The 19,275-nt window shown below is 35.6% G+C and overlaps 1 protein-coding gene across 1 annotated transcript in view; it reads left to right on the top strand.

Annotated features, from left to right (window-relative positions):
* Nucleotides 1-1,475: 1,475 nt before the first annotated feature.
* PI15 (peptidase inhibitor 15) overlaps nt 1,476-19,275 on the top strand; it is a 29,985-nt gene continuing 12,185 nt past the window's right edge. Inside the window, exons 1-2 of the mRNA XM_017521900.2 lie at nt 1,476-1,655; nt 2,193-2,502. Coding sequence (XP_017377389.1) covers nt 2,230-2,502 — 273 coding nt within the window. The 5' untranslated portion in view covers nt 1,476-1,655; nt 2,193-2,229. The remainder of the gene's footprint in view (nt 1,656-2,192; nt 2,503-19,275) is intronic.

The following is a 19,275-nucleotide window of genomic DNA, read 5'->3' as shown; positions in this document are numbered from 1 at the left end:
TTTTCAATTTTACTGTTAATTCCTTGTTTACAGCTCTCAATATTTCAGCTAGAGCTCTCTTAAAATAATTTCACTTTAGTTAGGAGTTTAATAGTCATCAAAATATGTCAAAAACTGACCTTTGGTATATATTATTGTTAACTCTGTGTCTTATCACTGTAGTTTGAATTTTAGTGACACTTCTGGCACATCTCACTACCCTCTTAAGTAACTTGATGACGTCTTTCTCAGCACAAAACACGCATCTTTTCTCTCCCATTTTTAGGTGCACCAATGAAGAGTTAAACAGTATGCATTTGGCCACACATGCTACTTGGGACCCACCTGGGAATATATCCTAGGAAACTTGGCTCCCTGTCCAGTGTGCCACATGACCATCATTTCTGATGACTGTAACTTCACATAGTATTTCTTCTGCTGAAACATGTGGGAGACAATCACATTAGCAAGCTGGAAAAAATCAGTGTATGTTAAGTAAATTTCTAGACTGAAGAGTGTGTTTTCCAGGATTCCTATTGCTACTGATTGTAAGTGGTCCACATTTTGTTAATGAGATCTTGATATATTTTGGGGAGAATCCTTTCAATACAGAGCACCAATATTCACATTCTTCTTCTTGCTTTGCCTGACATGGATTTTGCCTCTATGACATCCTCCTAAAAATTGTTGGCAGCTGGTGCTGCTCTTAAAATTCTTCATGGCCTCTGTGTTGTGCCCTCTAATATGTTTCCTGAGAGGCTGAGCTATTCTCTGCTTACAATTTCAACTATATGTGTCTAAACCTGAAACAGATGTTATCTTGGCTGCTGTCATTTGCCATGAACTTCTCTATTCATATTTATACAAGGCAGGTAAAAAGCAGGTAATTTCTGACCTCACTCTGTAGAAAAAGAAAAAAGGGACAGAAGGCAAAATGAGAGAGGGAAGAATAAATATATAAAGTACAGGAATGTAGCCACATGGAAGCAGAGAGCACAGCCACTTGAGCATCGATTATGCTAATATCATATGCTATAGTTTGGTTACTACTGACTTGCCTGGCATCCCTCTTGAATCATATTTGTGGCCACCCAGATTAACTATGTTAGCTGATCTCTTGATTTAATATCAGCTTGTTCTTTTTAGCTCCCATGTCATTTACCGTCTTTAAAAAATGTACTGCTTGTTACTCAACCGTCTGTGTTTTCACGAACCCACAATCTTTTTTTTTTCTTTGTTTCTTCTTTTTGTATGGGAACCGGGAACTAGAAAGCATAAAATGAGAGAAATTACTCACAGAAAAGGTGGAAGCCCAGAGAAAAAGGGGTTTGTCTTTTATGGCTTGCACTTTGTAAGCTGTGGGTGTGACTCAATTTCCTTACCACCCACATAAAAAAGTTGCCACCAATCACTGTTTTGTCTACCCCAAATCCCTCCCCTTTGATTTTGGCTAAGAGAGACCCTTAGAAAGACTGCCCTTTCTGGACGTTGCAAACTGTGACATATAAAAGCTGTTAGCTGCTCCTGAAGCCAGCAGCATTCAAACCTTGCAGAGCTTTGCTCTCAGAGAGCTTGTAATAAGACACACTCCTCTTACAAGAGTTCATGCTACAACATAGCAAAGAACTTTAAATTTTTGGAAGAACAATACATTCATTTTGGCATTGTGCAGAGAGGTAAGCCATTTAGTTCAACAAGTTTATATTGCATGCATTGATTTTAAAGTAGCTCACTTTTTTTTTTAAAGAAATGAGATTGGATTACTGTAAATTTTGTATGTGTTCTATCACTTGGTGTGTCTATATGTCTGGCAGACATTATCAGCACATTCTCTGTTGTTACCTGTGATTCATTTTTCTTCACTCTCAAGGTGAATTTCAATTCCTGAAAATTTCCCACTGAAAACAAATACGCAGTAATGCATTTTGTGGTTCAGACATTTGGGGTAAATGGTTCACATTCATTTCAGCGTTAGTGGTCATGCTGTTTATTTTTCTCTGCTGTACAAAATTCCTCTTAGAGGTCTGCCTCATGACACTAAACAAAATAAAATAGATTCTACTGTAGGTTATCTCCTAGGCTTGAGTTCAACATTTGTTTGAATTTTTGGAGAAAGTCAAATCAAGCAATGCTCCCAAATGATGACTTTGTAAATTCATACCTCTGGCCCTATTTTTTTTCAAAGACCCTAACTCTACCTTTCTGCTTTAAAGCAAAGTGAACTCCGCGGCCTCTCCTCCACCCCTCAAAATGATAGCAGTCTCTGCCGTCAGCAGTGCACTCCTGTTCTCTCTTCTCTGTGAAGCAAGTACCGCCGTCCTACTCAATTCCACTGACTCATCCCCGCCAACCAATAATTTCACTGATATTGGAGCAGCTCTGAAAGCACAACTGGATTCGGCGGATATCCCCAAAGCCAGGCGGAAGCGCTACATTTCGCAGAATGACATGATCGCCATTCTTGATTATCATAATCAAGTTCGGGGCAAAGTATTCCCACCGGCAGCAAATATGGAATATATGGTAAGAAGAAGAATTCTCTCTCTCTTTTTTTTTTTTTTGTGTGTGTTCTGAATGAGAAAGCTTTCAATTGTACATTAGCAGAAACTCAAATGACCACGAGTATTTATACATCAGGGTATATGGACTTTTTACATATCTTAACATAAGATTCTTATGTGCCTAATAATGTTTAGAACTGTTGCATCATAGAATCAGAGAGAGAGAGAGAGAGAGAGAGACAGACAGAGACAGACAGACAGAATCTACATAGACTTCCTTCTGTGGGTTCCATAGCTACTGGTGGATTGTATCTTATATAAGAATCATAGATAAAGAGTGGGGTATATTGACTGATCACATTTGAAAAGTCCACTTAAAAAATGCACATGAACATTTTCTGTGCTTTATCTAATAGTCACATTTATCAGCTATGACATTTTTTTGTGAAAATACTTTTTAAAATTATAGGTTTCATATGCCTGATTTATTCTCTGGGTAGGTATCTTTTCCCTTTCTTGGATAAAGCTTTTCTGATGCTAATCTATTTGTATTCTAAGAGAACATGCTGACTTTTTCTCCTTGTGATTTAATGCTTTGCCATCCAGATAACAGTGAAGCCAGTGCATTTGCACACTGTTCCAACTTGCTGTGAACACATTCTTTGCTCTCTCTTAAAAATAGACAATGTTTAAATCATTTTACTTAGGAAGTAAAAAGAGTTAGTATTAAAAGGAAAAGTTCTTGTTAAAGTTTATATTTGGTTTTGAATTTATGCAAGGTTATGATTTAAAGTCCAGCATCTTACAAGAGCATAGTTTGGAGCCTGTTTAAGGCAATGAAGACCATCAATATGGTTTTTCCAAATTGGGCTGAGGGGAGGTGGTACCAGTAACAGTTTTACATGTGCTGAACTAAAATTTGGGATTTTTATCATATTCTAGATTCACTTATTTTATATAAATAAGTTTTATATTAAAAACTTTGGCTAGCTGCAGATGCCAATGTCACAGGAAAGTTAGAGACTTGCTAAATGATGTAAGAGAGTCGTGTTCAAAGAAGTACAATTTAGACTCTATGAAAATGCATATTTTAGAATTTATAAAGAAAGAGAAGATGTAATCAGTCCTGGTGTGTGAGGAGCAATATAGTCTCATGATTAAGTATGTGGGCTCTGTAGTCTAAATGCTAGGGTTTGAATCCTAGTCCTGAAGTATATGCTGAATGAACTAATGACCACATTGTTTCATTTTCATCATCTCTAACATGAAGATAAAGGTGGTATCTGCCACATAGGTTGTTATGATAAATGTAGGAGTTGTGGAATAATCAGACCAGAGCCTATTGCTAACTAGATGTTCAACAAACATTAGTTTTGATGAGTTTCTTTGATCTTCTTGTGAAAGGTGCCCAGTGAAAACCCATTCAGGATCTAAAGGCAGAAACGGTTACTCATACAATAGAGATGTTTTTAGAAGGTGATGTAAATAGGTACAAAGTAGAGGACCAAATATATTTTTTAAATTACTAAAAATTATGAAAGAAATATGCCTAAGATGCCACACAAGCTCAGAAAGGCATACTATCCCAACTATGAGTTTAGAGAATTTGCAGCAATCACATGACTAAAGTGAGGACTAAGACTACTGAGGCAGCTTTGAAGGCGAGCTCGTCTGGTTTAAGTCCTAACTCTGCTGCTTATTTTGTGGCCTTGCACAAGGTATTTAATGTGTCTAAGACCCAATTTATTTATCTGTAAAATGAGAATAACAGTACATATAATAACCAATCAAATAATGCAATTCACTATTTTTATCATATTGAGGTCAGTGGGTTCACCATGAGGAAAGGCATAGATAGGTAAACACAGTAGATTTAGGATGAAAAAAGCCACGTTTTCTTTCTAGCTTTATTTTCCCTCACTTATCAAGAATTAATTCATTCCACATGCATTTATTTAATTGCTTCCGTATGCCAAGGACTTGACTAATTGTTTCCACAGATGATCTCATTTGATAGCTCACATTCTCCGTGTGAGGTTAACATTGTGATCTTCATTTTACAAGTGAAATCACTTAGGCCCAGAGATGCTAACGACCAGGCCAAGGTGGTAAGGATAATGAATGGTACTGCTGGAATTAGAATTTAGGTCTGTGTAATTTCAAAGCCCATGCTTCTCTTAGGGAGGATTTTCTCATTTGCTGCATTGAGGAAATGCCCCATAGCAGGACCCCTGAAGATGTCAAGGTATCTTTCTTTCTTTCTTTCCTTAAAATGCCTCCGGAAATCCTATAATTTCATACTCTGTTTGTTATTCCTTTCTTAATATTTTTTTCAAATATCAGAACCACTATATATGATTTATTTAGTAAGAACTAGATCCAATGCTGATTACATAGTAGATGCTTTGTAAACTCTCCTTAATTCAGTATAAGTAATGAGAATATTAAGTGCTAGAAAGTAAAATAGTGCTTGTTTCAAATACTCATGTAAATACAGTGCGTATACTTGATTCACCCATGTATTTGTTAATTTAATATTTATTAAATATTTAATACTTGTTGAGCATTGACTACATGTTAGGCTATATAATTGGGGATACATTCACGAGTAAAATAGACAGACAGCTTTGGCTCCCTGGGTAGAGAATCAGACAATAAGCCAGGTAAATAAGTTACATAGGATGTTAGGTGAAAAAATTATGAAGAAAAATACAGAGGGTGTGGTGAGGGTTTGATTTTTAATAGATGGCCAAGGAAGAACGCTCACTGAAAGGACCTGGAGATGGGTGAGGGAGTGAGCCACTCTCATACATGAAGGAAGAGAGGTAGAGTGAGGAGTCTGGACAAAGGCCTGGAAGGGGAGAACATCCATCACTTCATTTAGAAAAATGTGCTCAACTGAGTGAAATCATAAATTAGAAGGACTCTTTGAGTAAATTGGCCACAGGAAAACATTCATCTAGATCCCTCATGAAGACCCAGAGGAACTTGGAGGGAAATACAGTATTGTAGGTGGCTTGGAGATTGAAGCAGGGACTATAAGTGACTTTAATTCTCTAGGCTAGACGGAAAATGCAGATCTTAGTTTGACACTGTTACCTTTAGTTAAGCTTGTTCAGCTTTGATTTGGATTGTGAGCATGAGAAAGATAGTAGAGTCCGTAACCTGTTCTATGTACCCCAGAAACTTAGGACACCCCTCACTTGATACCTCACAAATATATGTGCTCTGATCACCAGCCGTGTGTTCAAATTCTCCTCAGTGAGTGATATCACCCAAGGGAACTTCACAGAAGATGGTCTTTGGCTCAGGGCTTCTTCTAATTGCACCAGCCTGATTTGTAATTCCTTTCATCTACAACTCTCTGAGCCTTTTACCACTCCATTTTCTCTCCCTCTGAAGTCTCTTCCTTAGTTTATCTTTTCATTTAAAATCCTACTCTTCAAGCTTTTGATGTCAGAATGCTTCTTATATCCATGACCACAAGTGATTTCTCCTACTTTCGAGCTAGTATAGGGCTTCATGTTACCATAGCTTGCTTTCATCAAGTGAGTTCCAGTTACTTGTGCATTTCTTGCAAACTTCCTAATGTTGAGCTTTCTGGGTGCTATGTCTATATTTATTCATTTTTGTATTCATTTCTGTTTTCTCGGGCAATTTCTTGTATATAGACAGTGATCGACCATGGTTTGTTGAATTTAGTTGAAATCCCTGTGAACTGTTATATGTTTATAATTAGCATCAATTTTGATATTATAAATGCTTTAATAGAGTTTTTTCTCATCATTTATAATAATATTTGATTCCACACCTGAATTAAAAAGTTTTTCTTAAATTCTAAAAATATTCCTTAAAATCAATTTTACTTTCCTTAAGTAATTGCTTATATTAAACAGTATACACTTGACAAAATAAAACACAAGCAATTTGAACACCAGTTTTGACATTCATCTTATGGTTGTATAATATTTTCTTCAAATATATTGTCCATGATTTTAGTATAAAGAAAAAAACATTTTTTTGAAATATTTAATTTTCTAAAACAGTGTCTTTTCACAGAAATAATATAGATAGCACTTAAAATTTGCAAGTAAAACTTTCTACTCTTGGCTTCTGTTCTACAATTCGTTTATTGACTAATTTCCAGAGCTCCTTAGACACCAGCTGTTTTTTATTCTTCCTGAGGGCAGCTTAAACCATGACTCTAAACCACAAACCACACTAGTTTCTTAGAATAAGAATTATCTCCAAAAGAATAAAATTGCAAGACCCACACATAGAGTAAAATTTGTAGGATGTTCTCTGAATTCAAGTCAACTGAAGAAATTAATTTGAAAAACTTTGAGGTCCCTCCATGACAGAAAGAGATCCAAAGAAAACAAATATTTTTGTCTTTAAAGTCTAAACAATACAGTAAAAACAAAACAAACGAAAAAAACCACTAAGGATATAATTCCATATAATACACTGCTACATAAGATTGATGCAATAAAAGAGATACAGACAAATACCATGGAGGAGTTGAAGAAGGGAGCAATAATCTCTAGTTGGCAGACCATGAAAGGCTCCTTGAAGGAGGGGCATGTGAGATAGATGCCCAGGAAGAGGCAGGGTTGGCTGTTACAGCAGGCAAAGCAATGCGTGCACAAACTATCCAGCAGAGGAAAACCATTACACTTGAGCTGTATGTTTTAAGAATTTGAGAAAAGATTGAGGATTCCTTATTCCAAAGGCAGTTAGGAAGACTGTGAAGGTTTTGGAGCAGGTTAAGGGTGCGTTTTAGAAAGATGATCCTGGCAGTTGATGGTGCTGATGTTGGCAGTGTAAGTGACTAGAGAGGCGGTGACCCCTGAGTAAGCAATGCCAGTCCTTCAAGAAAAGGTAAGGAAGAACTGCACAGCTGCACCAACATAAAGTGGCAGGCAGGACAACTCCCGGAAGTGTCATGCGTGAGATGGCAGTCTTCACAGACAACATGGAGTGGTGGGAAGGCAGGTGAGGGACAATGGGAATATAATGATGGAAATGACCTGATCACCTTAAAACTGAAAAAAACAAAACAAAAAACTAATGTAATTTTAAGAAGCCAGAATAACTATATTAATAATACAGTATCTATTTTATTTATTTGGTGCCTGCAAATATTATTTGCAGAGCTACAGAAATAAGGCTTCCTATAGTTTTTTGGAAAAAGGAAAAATACTGCATACCAAAGCACAGCAGGTAGTAAAGTAACAGAAAGCATGGCTTGAATGAATGGAGAACAGATTAATCCATGCTTGAAAAGAGCCAACAAACTATTTGCCTAGGATGATAATTTATGACTTGGGAATAAAGAAAAATGCTGATTTTGTTTATTTGGGCTGCATGTGGAAGAGAATGTGGATAAGATAAACTACTTTTTGTTTTTCCTTCTTCAGCAGTTGATTAAACACTTGTAGCGTCCATCCTTATATGTACATGTGTATATCTATGTTTTAACAAAGCCATATAGGGTCCCACATGGCACATTTCCTCTCATTTGGGAAGGATAACTCAATTTTCTTGCTATAAACATGAGAATTTTAACACATATAATCGAAACTTCTCCAATGCATTCTTTCATGACCACTAGAAGGCCTCCTGAGAGCCCCTGCCAGCAGGCGGTGTACTGAGAACAATTGCTGGCAGGAGCCATTTCTCCAGCACATTCAGAACTCTGCATTCCTGCTTTCCTAGTTGTAAAACCTTTTCAATGTCTTGGCTTCAAAAAGAGACTGGGCACATTTTGTAGGAATTTTCTTCCAAGGTGCACGTTGCTTAGTATCACTTGAATACGCCTGAAGAAGGTAGTAACCTTAAAGGTTCTTGCCTTTTGCTCTGCTCTCACCAAAGGGAGCCAGCCAAAGGTAAGAATGTTTCATTTGTCACCATTTTCAACATAGGCTCTAAAAAATGCAAATGTAAAAGCAATAACAGGATGTGATTCGGAACCTCATCATCAGTTGGCAGGCAGAAAAGCTGTCAATTGCAGGTAGACCACATAGGTGGTGACTGTACTTCTGAGTACTGGACACAGTTTTTTTGGTGGAAAATTACATTTGACCACATGTAACAGTGTAGAAAAATAATTTTATTGTGTTCCTGCTGAATATTTATAGAGCCTAACATCATGTTTGCTCCACAGAGAATATGCAGTAACTACTCAATAACTATTTGTAGACCAATTAAATGAGGTATTTTAACTTTTTCTGGTTAGAGTGTGTGACTGTGGTGCTCTGGGGGTCAAGGGTATGCAATATTCAATCACTCAGTCCATAATTTTTACTCATGTTCCAGGCACTGTGTGCTCATGGAGTCAGTGGGGAGCAAAGGGACTCTCTTTGGTAGGAAGTACTATGAACAGACAAGTCAGGTGCAGAACAGCTTGCTGAATGCTGAACTAGGATAGGTACAGGGTGTTTTGGAATCCCATGGGAGGACCTAGCTCAGATGTGGACTGAGGGTAAGACGGCAGGAAAGGCTTCCAGAAGGAATGATTTTAAATAAAAAATATACAAAATAAAGTGAGTTAAGGAAAGAAGTGAGTTTCCTTAACTCAAGAGTGAGTTAAGGAAAGAGGAATTTATAGTGGGTAAGAGGGTACGTGGTACACTTGAGACATGGTTAAAAATTGAGTGAGGCTTGGATTAATGTATAGAAGAAAGAGTGGTGTTCGATGAAGTTGAGGAAGGCACCCAGAAACTTGTTTGAATTTCATTCTAAGATCCAGGGTAGTTACTGAAGGCTTTAAGCAGGGAAGTTAAATAACAAAGAAGTGAAGAAAAGATGTAGTCAAGAGGCTGTTAGGATAGTCTAGGTGAGGTAGAATTGAAGCCTCAGCTATGTTTAAGGCAATAAGGATATAAAAAAACATAAATTAGGGCTGTGAAATATGAAGGTACAAATCCATAGGAGTAAGTAGTTTACATGGTAAAATAGAATGAGGATTTATATGGTGAGGCAGACAAGGAGGATGTCTCCGTTTTTGATAAAGACAATTAAGTTTCTCTGAGTTAGAGAACACAAAACAAGGAGCAGAATTCTGGAAGCCATTAGTGGCTGCAGCTTTGTCACTCAGTACCCACACCTCTGGAGGTTGAAAAAAGTAGCTAGTGTGGGGGAAGGAACATTCTTCTACTACAAAGTATTTTGGATGGAAATATTCTTCAGTAGTCAAAATAAACCACTTTGCATAATAGAAGTTGGGTAGAGTCATGGAGATAGCAAGGATTAATTATTTGATACCTGGGAATCTACTCAACAATTATGCAAGAAAATACCCCTCATCCTTCCTCTTTTTTTTTAAATGGTGTCATGAATTTAGTATTTATGAAAACCATTTACTAAGTAGTCAATGGCCATTAAATAGCTATGAACTTGAGACACTTGGTTGTCTATAAGAATTTCTGAAGAATAGTATGAAGGGGGCATGGAAGATATAAACTCTCAGTTTAAAATGGTCAAGAAAGATGTTTGGCATAAAATACAACCTAGACTGTGGCTTGGAGGGATGGGATTTGAATTCTTCCAGTCTATGTTATCCATAGCATCTGAAAGCAGGCACCAAACATTTTTTCTTGACACAAATATGGAAGAATGCCCAACAAGTTATGTTTTTAGACTAAACCCTTCATAAAATCTTTTAAAATTTCACACCACACGCTCCAAACTGAAGTTCCAAAGTGTTACATAAGGACACAATTTTGTTTTCTACTAAAAAGTGCATCACATCCACTTTTCATAATTTAGTTAAATATGAACATTCTACCAAATCTATCTCTCTGCATTCCAGAGAGATCATGTTTTCAGCAGGCTGTAGGTAGGTGGAAAGGCATTTGAATTCTTCTGACCAAGTGGGCAATGGCAAGATATGAGGTTTGCTGGAGTATCACAGGAGAGTTCAACGATCTAGAAATCAGTTCTTAAAATACAACATTGAATTGGTAAAAAAAAATTAAACACATGTAGAAATCTCTAATTGGCTTATAATTTCAATATTAAATGATAGCTGGTGGGAATTATATTTTCCTGGAAAGTGGGATGATTGTTAGACCCTATCAGGAAGTGGGTTCGTATCTTAAAATACCTCTATGTCATAGATCCTTGACTCAGTGAATCCAGTCACCAAAACCCTTCTTAGCCTCCATATTCTTTGTGTTAAACACCTACACATACCATCCTTCCCATCCAGATGTTGCCAATGTAAGCTGTCAGGGGAGGCTACACAAAGACATTTGATTTTTGAATATCCTGGAAAAGGTAAGAAGTTTATTGTTAAGGAAATGGAAAATCAGGACACTCCCCACCTGCCCTTACTCCACACATGCACATGTGAACAGTGACAGTGAGATCATCTTGGGACCTGGAAGCCCTGAGGCCCTGAGCAATGAATTCCCATCACTGATTGCACTTTCTGGTTGGGTTACAACATGTGTGTGTTCTTCTGACAGTGAGATGCCTAGGATTTATGTGACAAATTACTCTCTAACTGCTCTACTTCTGTGGAGGTATCCTGAAGCTAACTTGGCAGGGTCAGTGGGCACATTCTCCTGCTGATTCGCATTCTCATGAACTAAGCTGCTTGCAGGTCAAATAAATGTGTGGTTTAAATGCAGACAATGTTGTTATAATGGAAAGGGATTAATTTTTTAATCTTTGTTTCATTTATAGTCACTGCTGAGGTAAACTCATCCAGTCTTATGGACTGAAATACTGCTTATATGCTGATGATATTTCAAATTATATTTATAGCTTTCTCAGTTGAATTTCAGACTAATTTATTCACCTATGTACTTTTACAAAATTGAGCTCCAGATTTTCACAACCTTACCCCCATCCCTTCAAGTCTTACTTTAGAATTTTTTAAATCTTTTTTAAAATTTTGGATCTTCAGAAAGTTTCATACATATTTCTCACATGTGTTACATTAGGTATTTCAATTTATAAAGCCATTTGGAGTTTCTGTGAACATAGAACCACTTCATAAGTATACGTTCAAGGTCTCCAACCTTGAAATTTTGATTTGGTATGTTCAGGATTGAACTAGATATCTGCCTTCTCAAGACTTCCCTGGGAGATTCTAGAGTTATTTCCCTGGTGAGAACTCTAAAATGTCCTTTGAGGTCATGGTACAGGATCCCAAACCGAGTTGAGAAAAATATTATATGGTTGAAAGATCTACTTATCTGCCTATATACCGCAAGAATTAATAGGTTAAAACAAAAATTATTCTAGGGATAATTTTCATATTATCACATAATTTCACTTGACCATTCAGCACTTACTTCTAGAAAACATGTGGGTACTATGGGTGAGCTATAGATATCTACAACAGGAAATGACCCTTACTTGGAATGTGCTTTATTGATTAAGAAAACTTCAAACGTTGTTTACAAAGGACTTAACAAAAATATGGTTTCACAGTGCACAATTAATGATGTATAGATGTAGAACACTAAAAATTTCATTCCTTGATTTTTTAATCAACAAGCTATTTAAATACTCTTTCTCAAAATATATTTTTCTTTCATCTATTCCTTCATTAATTTATATATTAAGGCTGTATTGAGCACACTATTAGTTAGAGTTTCTGGTTGTTTTTTGTTTGTTTGTTTGTTTTTTGAGACAGAGTCTTGCTCCATTGCCAGGTGCCAGGCTGGAGTGCTGTGGTACAATCTTGGCTCACTGCAACCTCCGCCTCTCGGGTTCAAGCAATTCTCCTGCCTCAGCCTCCTGAGTAGCTGGGACTACAGGTGCATGCCACCACACCCAGCTAATTTTTGTATTTTTAGTAGAGACTGGGTTTCACCATGTCTAGGATGGTCTCAATCTCTTGACCTCATGATCTGCCTGCCTCGGCCTCCCAAAGTAGAGTTTCTTTTAATAATCCAGATAACAAATGATGATGGCTTTGACCAAGGTAGTGACAGTGGTGGTTGTGATCAGTGGTTATATTCTAGATATACAGTATTTTGAAGGTAGGGTCAATGAGATTTGCTCACTGAGCAGATATAGGCTATAAAAAAATGGAATAGATGACTAGATTTTCAGCCTAAGCAATAAAGAACAGCAATCAGTATACTTTTTCTGTAAAGGGCCTCATAGTAAATATGTTTAGCTTTGCAGGTCTTATGGTTTATGTTGCAACTGCTTGAGTCTGCCTGTGTAGCGAGAAAACACCGTAGACAATATGTCACAGGCAGTGGAAATGATGTGGCCTGTCCACCATAGTTAGCTGATTCCTGGACTAGAGAAAGGGCACTATCATTCAGATACCAGGAAGACTGCAGGAGTAGTTGGTTTGGAGGGATAGGGGTAAGGTTATGAATATTTGGACTTCAATTTTGGAAAAGTAGGTAGTTGAATAAATTAACCTGAAATTCAACTGAGAGGTCTAAAAATATAATTTGGAATAATACTATCAGTTGATGCTTCAATCCATGAGACTGGATGAGTTTACCTGGGCAGTGGATATAAATGAAACAAGGATGGAAAAAAAATAGGAGTTGTTATGAGGACTTAGGCTGAGCCCTGGGAACTTTCCAGCACACAGAAGCTTTGGAGATAAGGAAGAATCAGCAAGGAGATAGAGAAGAAAGCAGCAGCCAGAGAAAAACAGGCAAGTGTAGGGTGATGAAACCAAGGGATGGAAGTGTGTCCAGAAACAGCAGGTGGTCAGGCATGCCAAAAGCTGTTGATATACCAAGGAAGGTGATGACCAGGAGATGACCTTTGATGACCTTGAAGACAGCTGCTTGGGTGGAGTAGGGATGGGGTGGAAAATCTGCCTGGGGTGGGCTCAAGAGAACACGGGAAAAGCAAAACTGGAAATTTCCAGTGAAGACAACTCTCAAAAAATTTTGTTGTAAAAACACAGGAGAAGAATGGCATAGTAGTTTGAATAGGAAAAGGCTTCAAGAGATGGTTTTCACAAATATCTATGTGCTTTACAGATATTTATGCTGCTGGCAACGATTCAATTGAGAGCCCCTAAAAATAGTGCACCTTACATCATCTCTTTATAGATAAAGAAATTTACATGAAAGATAGTACTCATCTTATTTAAGGAAAGACATTATTATCTTTTTTCAAACATTACAAAAATCCTTTGGCTCTCACCTTTATATTTCTTGATATACATAATATAGTGCCATATTTTGTAGTTATTTTTGCGGTTGAAGGGAATGCTTTTAAAATCAAGTTTCTTTAATCTTCTCCTTCTACTCTTACAAAGAGCTATTTTAATATCATGGAATTAATCTAATCAGCACTCCCAAATTCTTTTATAAAAACCCTTTCTCTTCCTCTGCCCCACCGTCCCCTTCCCCGGCCTAACAAGGCTCAGTGCTGCCCTCCTGTCTGGATTAACTCAAGTTCTTGTATATTCAGCTGTCAGTTTCCCTTATTGGGCATTTCACAAGTATTTCTATCTAATGAGGATAAATCCACCAATTTTAAAACAGAACCACAATCATGCCTATGAAGTGTTTTTAAGCTTTTGGCTGCTTTAAAGGAAAATAATTTTGGCATCACTTAATTTTTTTAATGGCTTTTTCTCACTTCTATAAGTTAGCACTCTTCTCTCAACCTAAGCAAAAGATCAAGTAGCCCTAGCTAAATTATTTTTAAAATAAAAACTTGTCTGTGTAAGATGCCTTTGCTTTTTATATTGTATATGTGAAATTACACATGTGTCCAAGAAAAAATAAATGTCTATAGAACATGCCATATAGTTTCCAATGCCATTGTTACAGCATCCATGAAAATAACTGTAAATCTATCCCCCAGAGCTCAAAGCCTGATGTTTTTTATTTTTAGCATTGTGTGTATTTCAAAATGGTTTCCATGTGTAGAATAGACTTCTCAAAGGTCATTTTAATTTTCAAAATTAACATTCTTGTTTTTTCTTTAAAATTTTAACTTTGTAAATTTTTTTGTAAGTGTAGCAAGTTTTGACAATCACATTTATTTAATGTTTGTAACACTTGTAAGTTAAATTTCTTAAACTGCATGTTTAGGTTTAATAGATTTGTTTTTTTTAGTATTTCAATTGATTTATTGATAATAATACTTTTCATACAGTTAAATAAGTTATATAATTCTAAGAAATGTAGTGATTCGAGTTCACCTAAATTTTGCAAAATTGTTGAAAAAAATTGACAAATTGTCTTGTCATTTTCAATGTAAAATTATAAATTCAAGTATTTATATGCCTATAGCTTTTAAATTGAAAATGTAAGACTAACATGTTACTGCAATAGAGCATTTTGTAACCATTACATATATTAGTAATATTGAATAAACCCAGATTCCTTACCCCAAAAGGCCATTCTTTTAACCTTTTTTGAAAAGTAATTTCAACTTTTATATTTTAGGGGATATATGTGCAGGTTTGTTACATGGGTATATTTTGTGACGCTGAGGTTTGGAGTACAATTGATCCCATCACCCAGGTAGTGAGCACAACACCCAATAGTTTTTCTACTGTTGCCCTCCTCCCTCCCACCTCTCTCAAGTAGTCCCCAGTGTCTATGTTTTGCATCTTTGTGTCTATGTGTACTCAATGTTTAGCTCCCACTTTTAAGTGAGAACATGCATTGTTTGGATTTTTATCTTAAATTTTATCTTTTAAAACATTCCTACATTTAATTTTTATATTTGGAGTTAAAGGATCTTACCCAATTAATGGGGAAAAAAGTCATTTCAATAAAGTTTAGGAGCAGAGTCCCAAGTAATTTTGGGGGTTGCTTTCCGTTTCTTATTGCATTTCTTATTGGCCAGAGATAGTGGCTGGGATTTAAGACATCTTTAGATGTCAGCATGCTTCATGGTCCTGGCTGCCACCATGCTGAGGATCCCAAAACAGGAAAACAGTTGATAAAACAGCCTCAAATCTGGTTTGGATCAGTATCATCAACTTTTTCTGTCTACTTATGGAAGTCAGCAACCTTTGCCCATGCAGCAGCATTTTTTACTCAATTTTGTATTCAGCTCAAGTTCTAAAGATCTCTGAACTTGATGAGAATCCTGCATTCTTTTCATATTCCTTCTATCTCTTAGGATCACAACTCTTTTAGATATTTAAATGACTTAAGTTTGAATTCTGGATATGTGTCATGTTTTAGTTTGACTATGTGATTTCAACTTCTTGTGCTTAGCAGACAACGTACTGTGTCTATCTCAAACTCTCTAATTTATTTATAAGTACAATAGCTCATGGTGAATATTTTAGTGCAAAGCTAAATCAGTCAATTTATGAGCTGACCAACTGAATGACTCTTAATAAAAAAGAATAGAAGAAAACTGCTGGAAGCAATAAGGCATCCTACAAGCACATGCATGTTCTGACACCATTATGAACCATTTAAATTTGATGAATTAAAATTTATCTAATTTAATCGTAATATATAATTTCTAGTGGGTCCTGTAAATATTTTTTCATATTTATGCACAATATTCTTAATTTTGCCTCATTTTTAAGTTGAAAGATTTAAGTGTTTACAAGCAAATTATCTGTGAAAATACCATATCTATTTAGAAGGATAAGAACTAGGAAGTCAGAATGTTGAATCTGGTTTAATAAGAAATCCATAAATATTAGGTGTTTAGATTTTCCAAGCATAGATAACAATGTGCTGCATATTTACTAGACATTTCATAGAAATAAGTACACACCTGTACCCTTCTTTCTTCCATTGATACATCTGTAGAGTATAATATTTTTATAATATTACATTAAATAATATTTTTTAAATGAATGCTACAAACACTCAGAGAAATTTGTCAAATAGATTCCCTATTAACATCTGGATATTAATAAATTAAGTCAAATGTTTAGACAATTTACATCCTCATTTTCTGAACTTTCATAAGTCGTTAAATATTTCCCGTAATTACACTGGCAACATCCATTACAACTTAGAGCTTCCAGATAGGAAATAATCATAGGTTCTTACAGACCCCACTTTTTTGTTGAAATTTTCTATACTTTTTGTTTCTTATTTTAAAAAATTTTTTGTTGATACATAATAGAAATATTTTAGGGTACATGTGATAATTTAATACATTCATATAATTTGTGAAGATCAAATCAGTGTAATTGGGATAGCCATTACCTTAAATTTGTGTCTTTTCTTTATGCTAGAAACATTTGAATTATTCTCTTCTAGTTATTTTGAAATATACACTGGATTATCATGAACTATAGTCTATTTCTCTATCAAGCACTGTCTTATTTTTTCTATCAAAATCTGTACCCGTTAATCAATTTCTCTTCATATGGTTCTGACAGTTATTAAATGAAGTTATAATTGCTTGTCAGTTTCAAACTTAAAAGATCTCATCATATTAATAAATTTAAATAATTGGAGACTAAAGGGATAAATCACTTGTCCATCTTTTCCTGGGAGCTGTAACCAATGGATAAAGACAGAAAAAGTAAATGTAGGTCTTCACTTTACTAGAGGATATAATGTAATTCCCAAATTAACTTTACCAGAGGATATAATGTAATTGCCAAATTCTCACTACTCAAGCCAGACCTTCCCCTCTCTCTCCAGTAGATGTGAGTTCTGCCTGGAGACAGAGGCAAGAAAGAGCATGGGGCCCTCTGACTTCCCTTGCAGTGGGCATCAGAGGGTAGGTCAGCCCTATCTTCCACATGGAGGCAAAGTCACTCTTTGTGGGACCTAACCAGTACCTGTCAGACTTTTCAGAACTTTCCTTTAGGTTCATGGAGACAGGTAGAAACCCTCCCAGTTTCCTAAAAGTAAACACAGTGACAGAAAGCAATTATCCTTCCTTCCCTGTAACTACCTTCTCCAATATGTAATATTTGTACATAGAAATACCTAAAAGTGTGGATGTCAGTGAACACATTTTCTTCATATCAAAATTTCTTACAATAGTTAACAAAGAATGATATTATAATATATTTTTCAGGCATGAACTTTTTAGTTTATCTTTTTGACATACCCAATATTTAGCTTTTAAATATATGATTGAGTATAAAGATAGGGTTACACATGGTAAATTACTTTTAAAATTGTTAAATGCCTTATTTTTTATTTTTATTATTTATTTTTTATTGTACTTATTTAAGGTACACAGTGTGATGTTTTGGTACACACATAAGGAGTGAAATAAGGAAAAAGAAAGGTCTTGAATATGTTTAATTTTTTCAAAAGTAATCTAGATTTGCTTTCTCCATGATATGGAAAAGGCCAGAACTGAGCAAGTCCCAGGCCAATACAACCTAGATCTTCCTGGCTCTGTTGCTAGGGCTACTCAAGTGTATCTAAATCACAGGAAGTTAAAGATGAAAGGAACCCTGGAGATGACCTCATTCAATCTCATTTTACAGATGAGTTAACTGGGAGACAGAGATCATAATTGACCTGGCCTCAGTTGCAGATAACTTTAGCAGTGGAATTGATGTTAGAGTACAGGATCCTTGATTAGTCACTGATCCAGGTCAGCACTGTGTGTGCATGCTCTGCTAATATCTTAGCATAAGATTATAGGAAAGTGTTTTTAGCAGTTATAGATCTGAGTGCACACTCTAGTTCAATGTGTACAGAATGTGTGCATGTACTTTTCCCCAAGTAACTACAATTTGTTAAGATCATTTAGGGGACATAATTTGTTGATACTATTCCATCTGAAACTCTTTTATAAATTAATTATAGTGTTTTGTATTGTGTTGAACTACAATCAATATTTTGAGAATCGACATTTTGTTAATATTTGGTCAAAAGAAGAAATCTTTGATAAATCAATTTTCAACAGAATGAAATGTTTTTTAAAGTTCATTTCAGCCCCAGGATACTATGATTTTTATATGAACTTTGTGAGTGAGTTTATTTTATGGAATCCTAGATCAATTTATGTAAGATGACTTTGTTTTTTCTAATTTAAAACAATTTCTCAGTAACTAACAAATGTCTTTTGAAAGTAGGCCTCTGAGGTAAGAGGTTCTCTTGAAGAGTTCATCTTTTTTTTTCTTATTTTATTTTAAAGTCACTAAATTAGTTTCCTTCAATTAAATACGTTGTTATATTAAATAAATCTGTGCAATCCATTATCCTTGAGGAAAATGAAGCCTTTTCAGTGATATGGTCAAGAATTCCCATGAGTTTGCTTGAAAGCTTGTAACTTACAGTGAAAGCATAGCTACTAATCCTCGCCTCCACAACCTGATGGAGGAAAAGCAGGACAGTAAAGATTAGTAGGACATTTATATACCTCCTTATATAAGCTCCATGTAAATATGAATGATTATAAAACTGTTGCTTCCTTCTTCATACAAGATCTCAATTACCACTTTCTAGTCACAATTCAAACACTGTTTTTTCCAGGTACAATAATATATAAATACTATAAATAATTTAGGAAATCGTGTCATGACATTGAACTATGATACCAATTTTAAAGTAATTATGTTCAACAGGTAAATACATCATTAAATATATTACCACTAGGGAACACTTTTTTTAAACTTCTTTTTCTATACTGTGTATAAGAATTATAAATATTCTCTGTTCTGTGTTTTTGTACCTCATGAATTGCCAGAAAATAGATTACCATTTCAGAGCTGATTTATTACTGGCAGGTCCACAAATGCTTAACTTGATTTCCTCTTGCAGCTATGGAAATAAGCATGCCAATCCATATGGTAACTAATAAAATAAATGTACGTTAACTCCATGGCTCATTCAGATTTTGTCCTATGATGTTTTTCAATTAAAGAAAATTTGTCATACATCACTAACATCCT

Source organism: Cebus imitator, unplaced genomic scaffold (genome assembly GCF_001604975.1).
Source record: "Cebus imitator isolate Cc_AM_T3 unplaced genomic scaffold, Cebus_imitator-1.0 Scaffold22, whole genome shotgun sequence".
In the NCBI taxonomy this organism is placed as follows: Eukaryota; Metazoa; Chordata; class Mammalia; order Primates; family Cebidae; genus Cebus; species Cebus imitator.
This window is presented reverse-complemented; position numbering and strand designations above follow the sequence as displayed.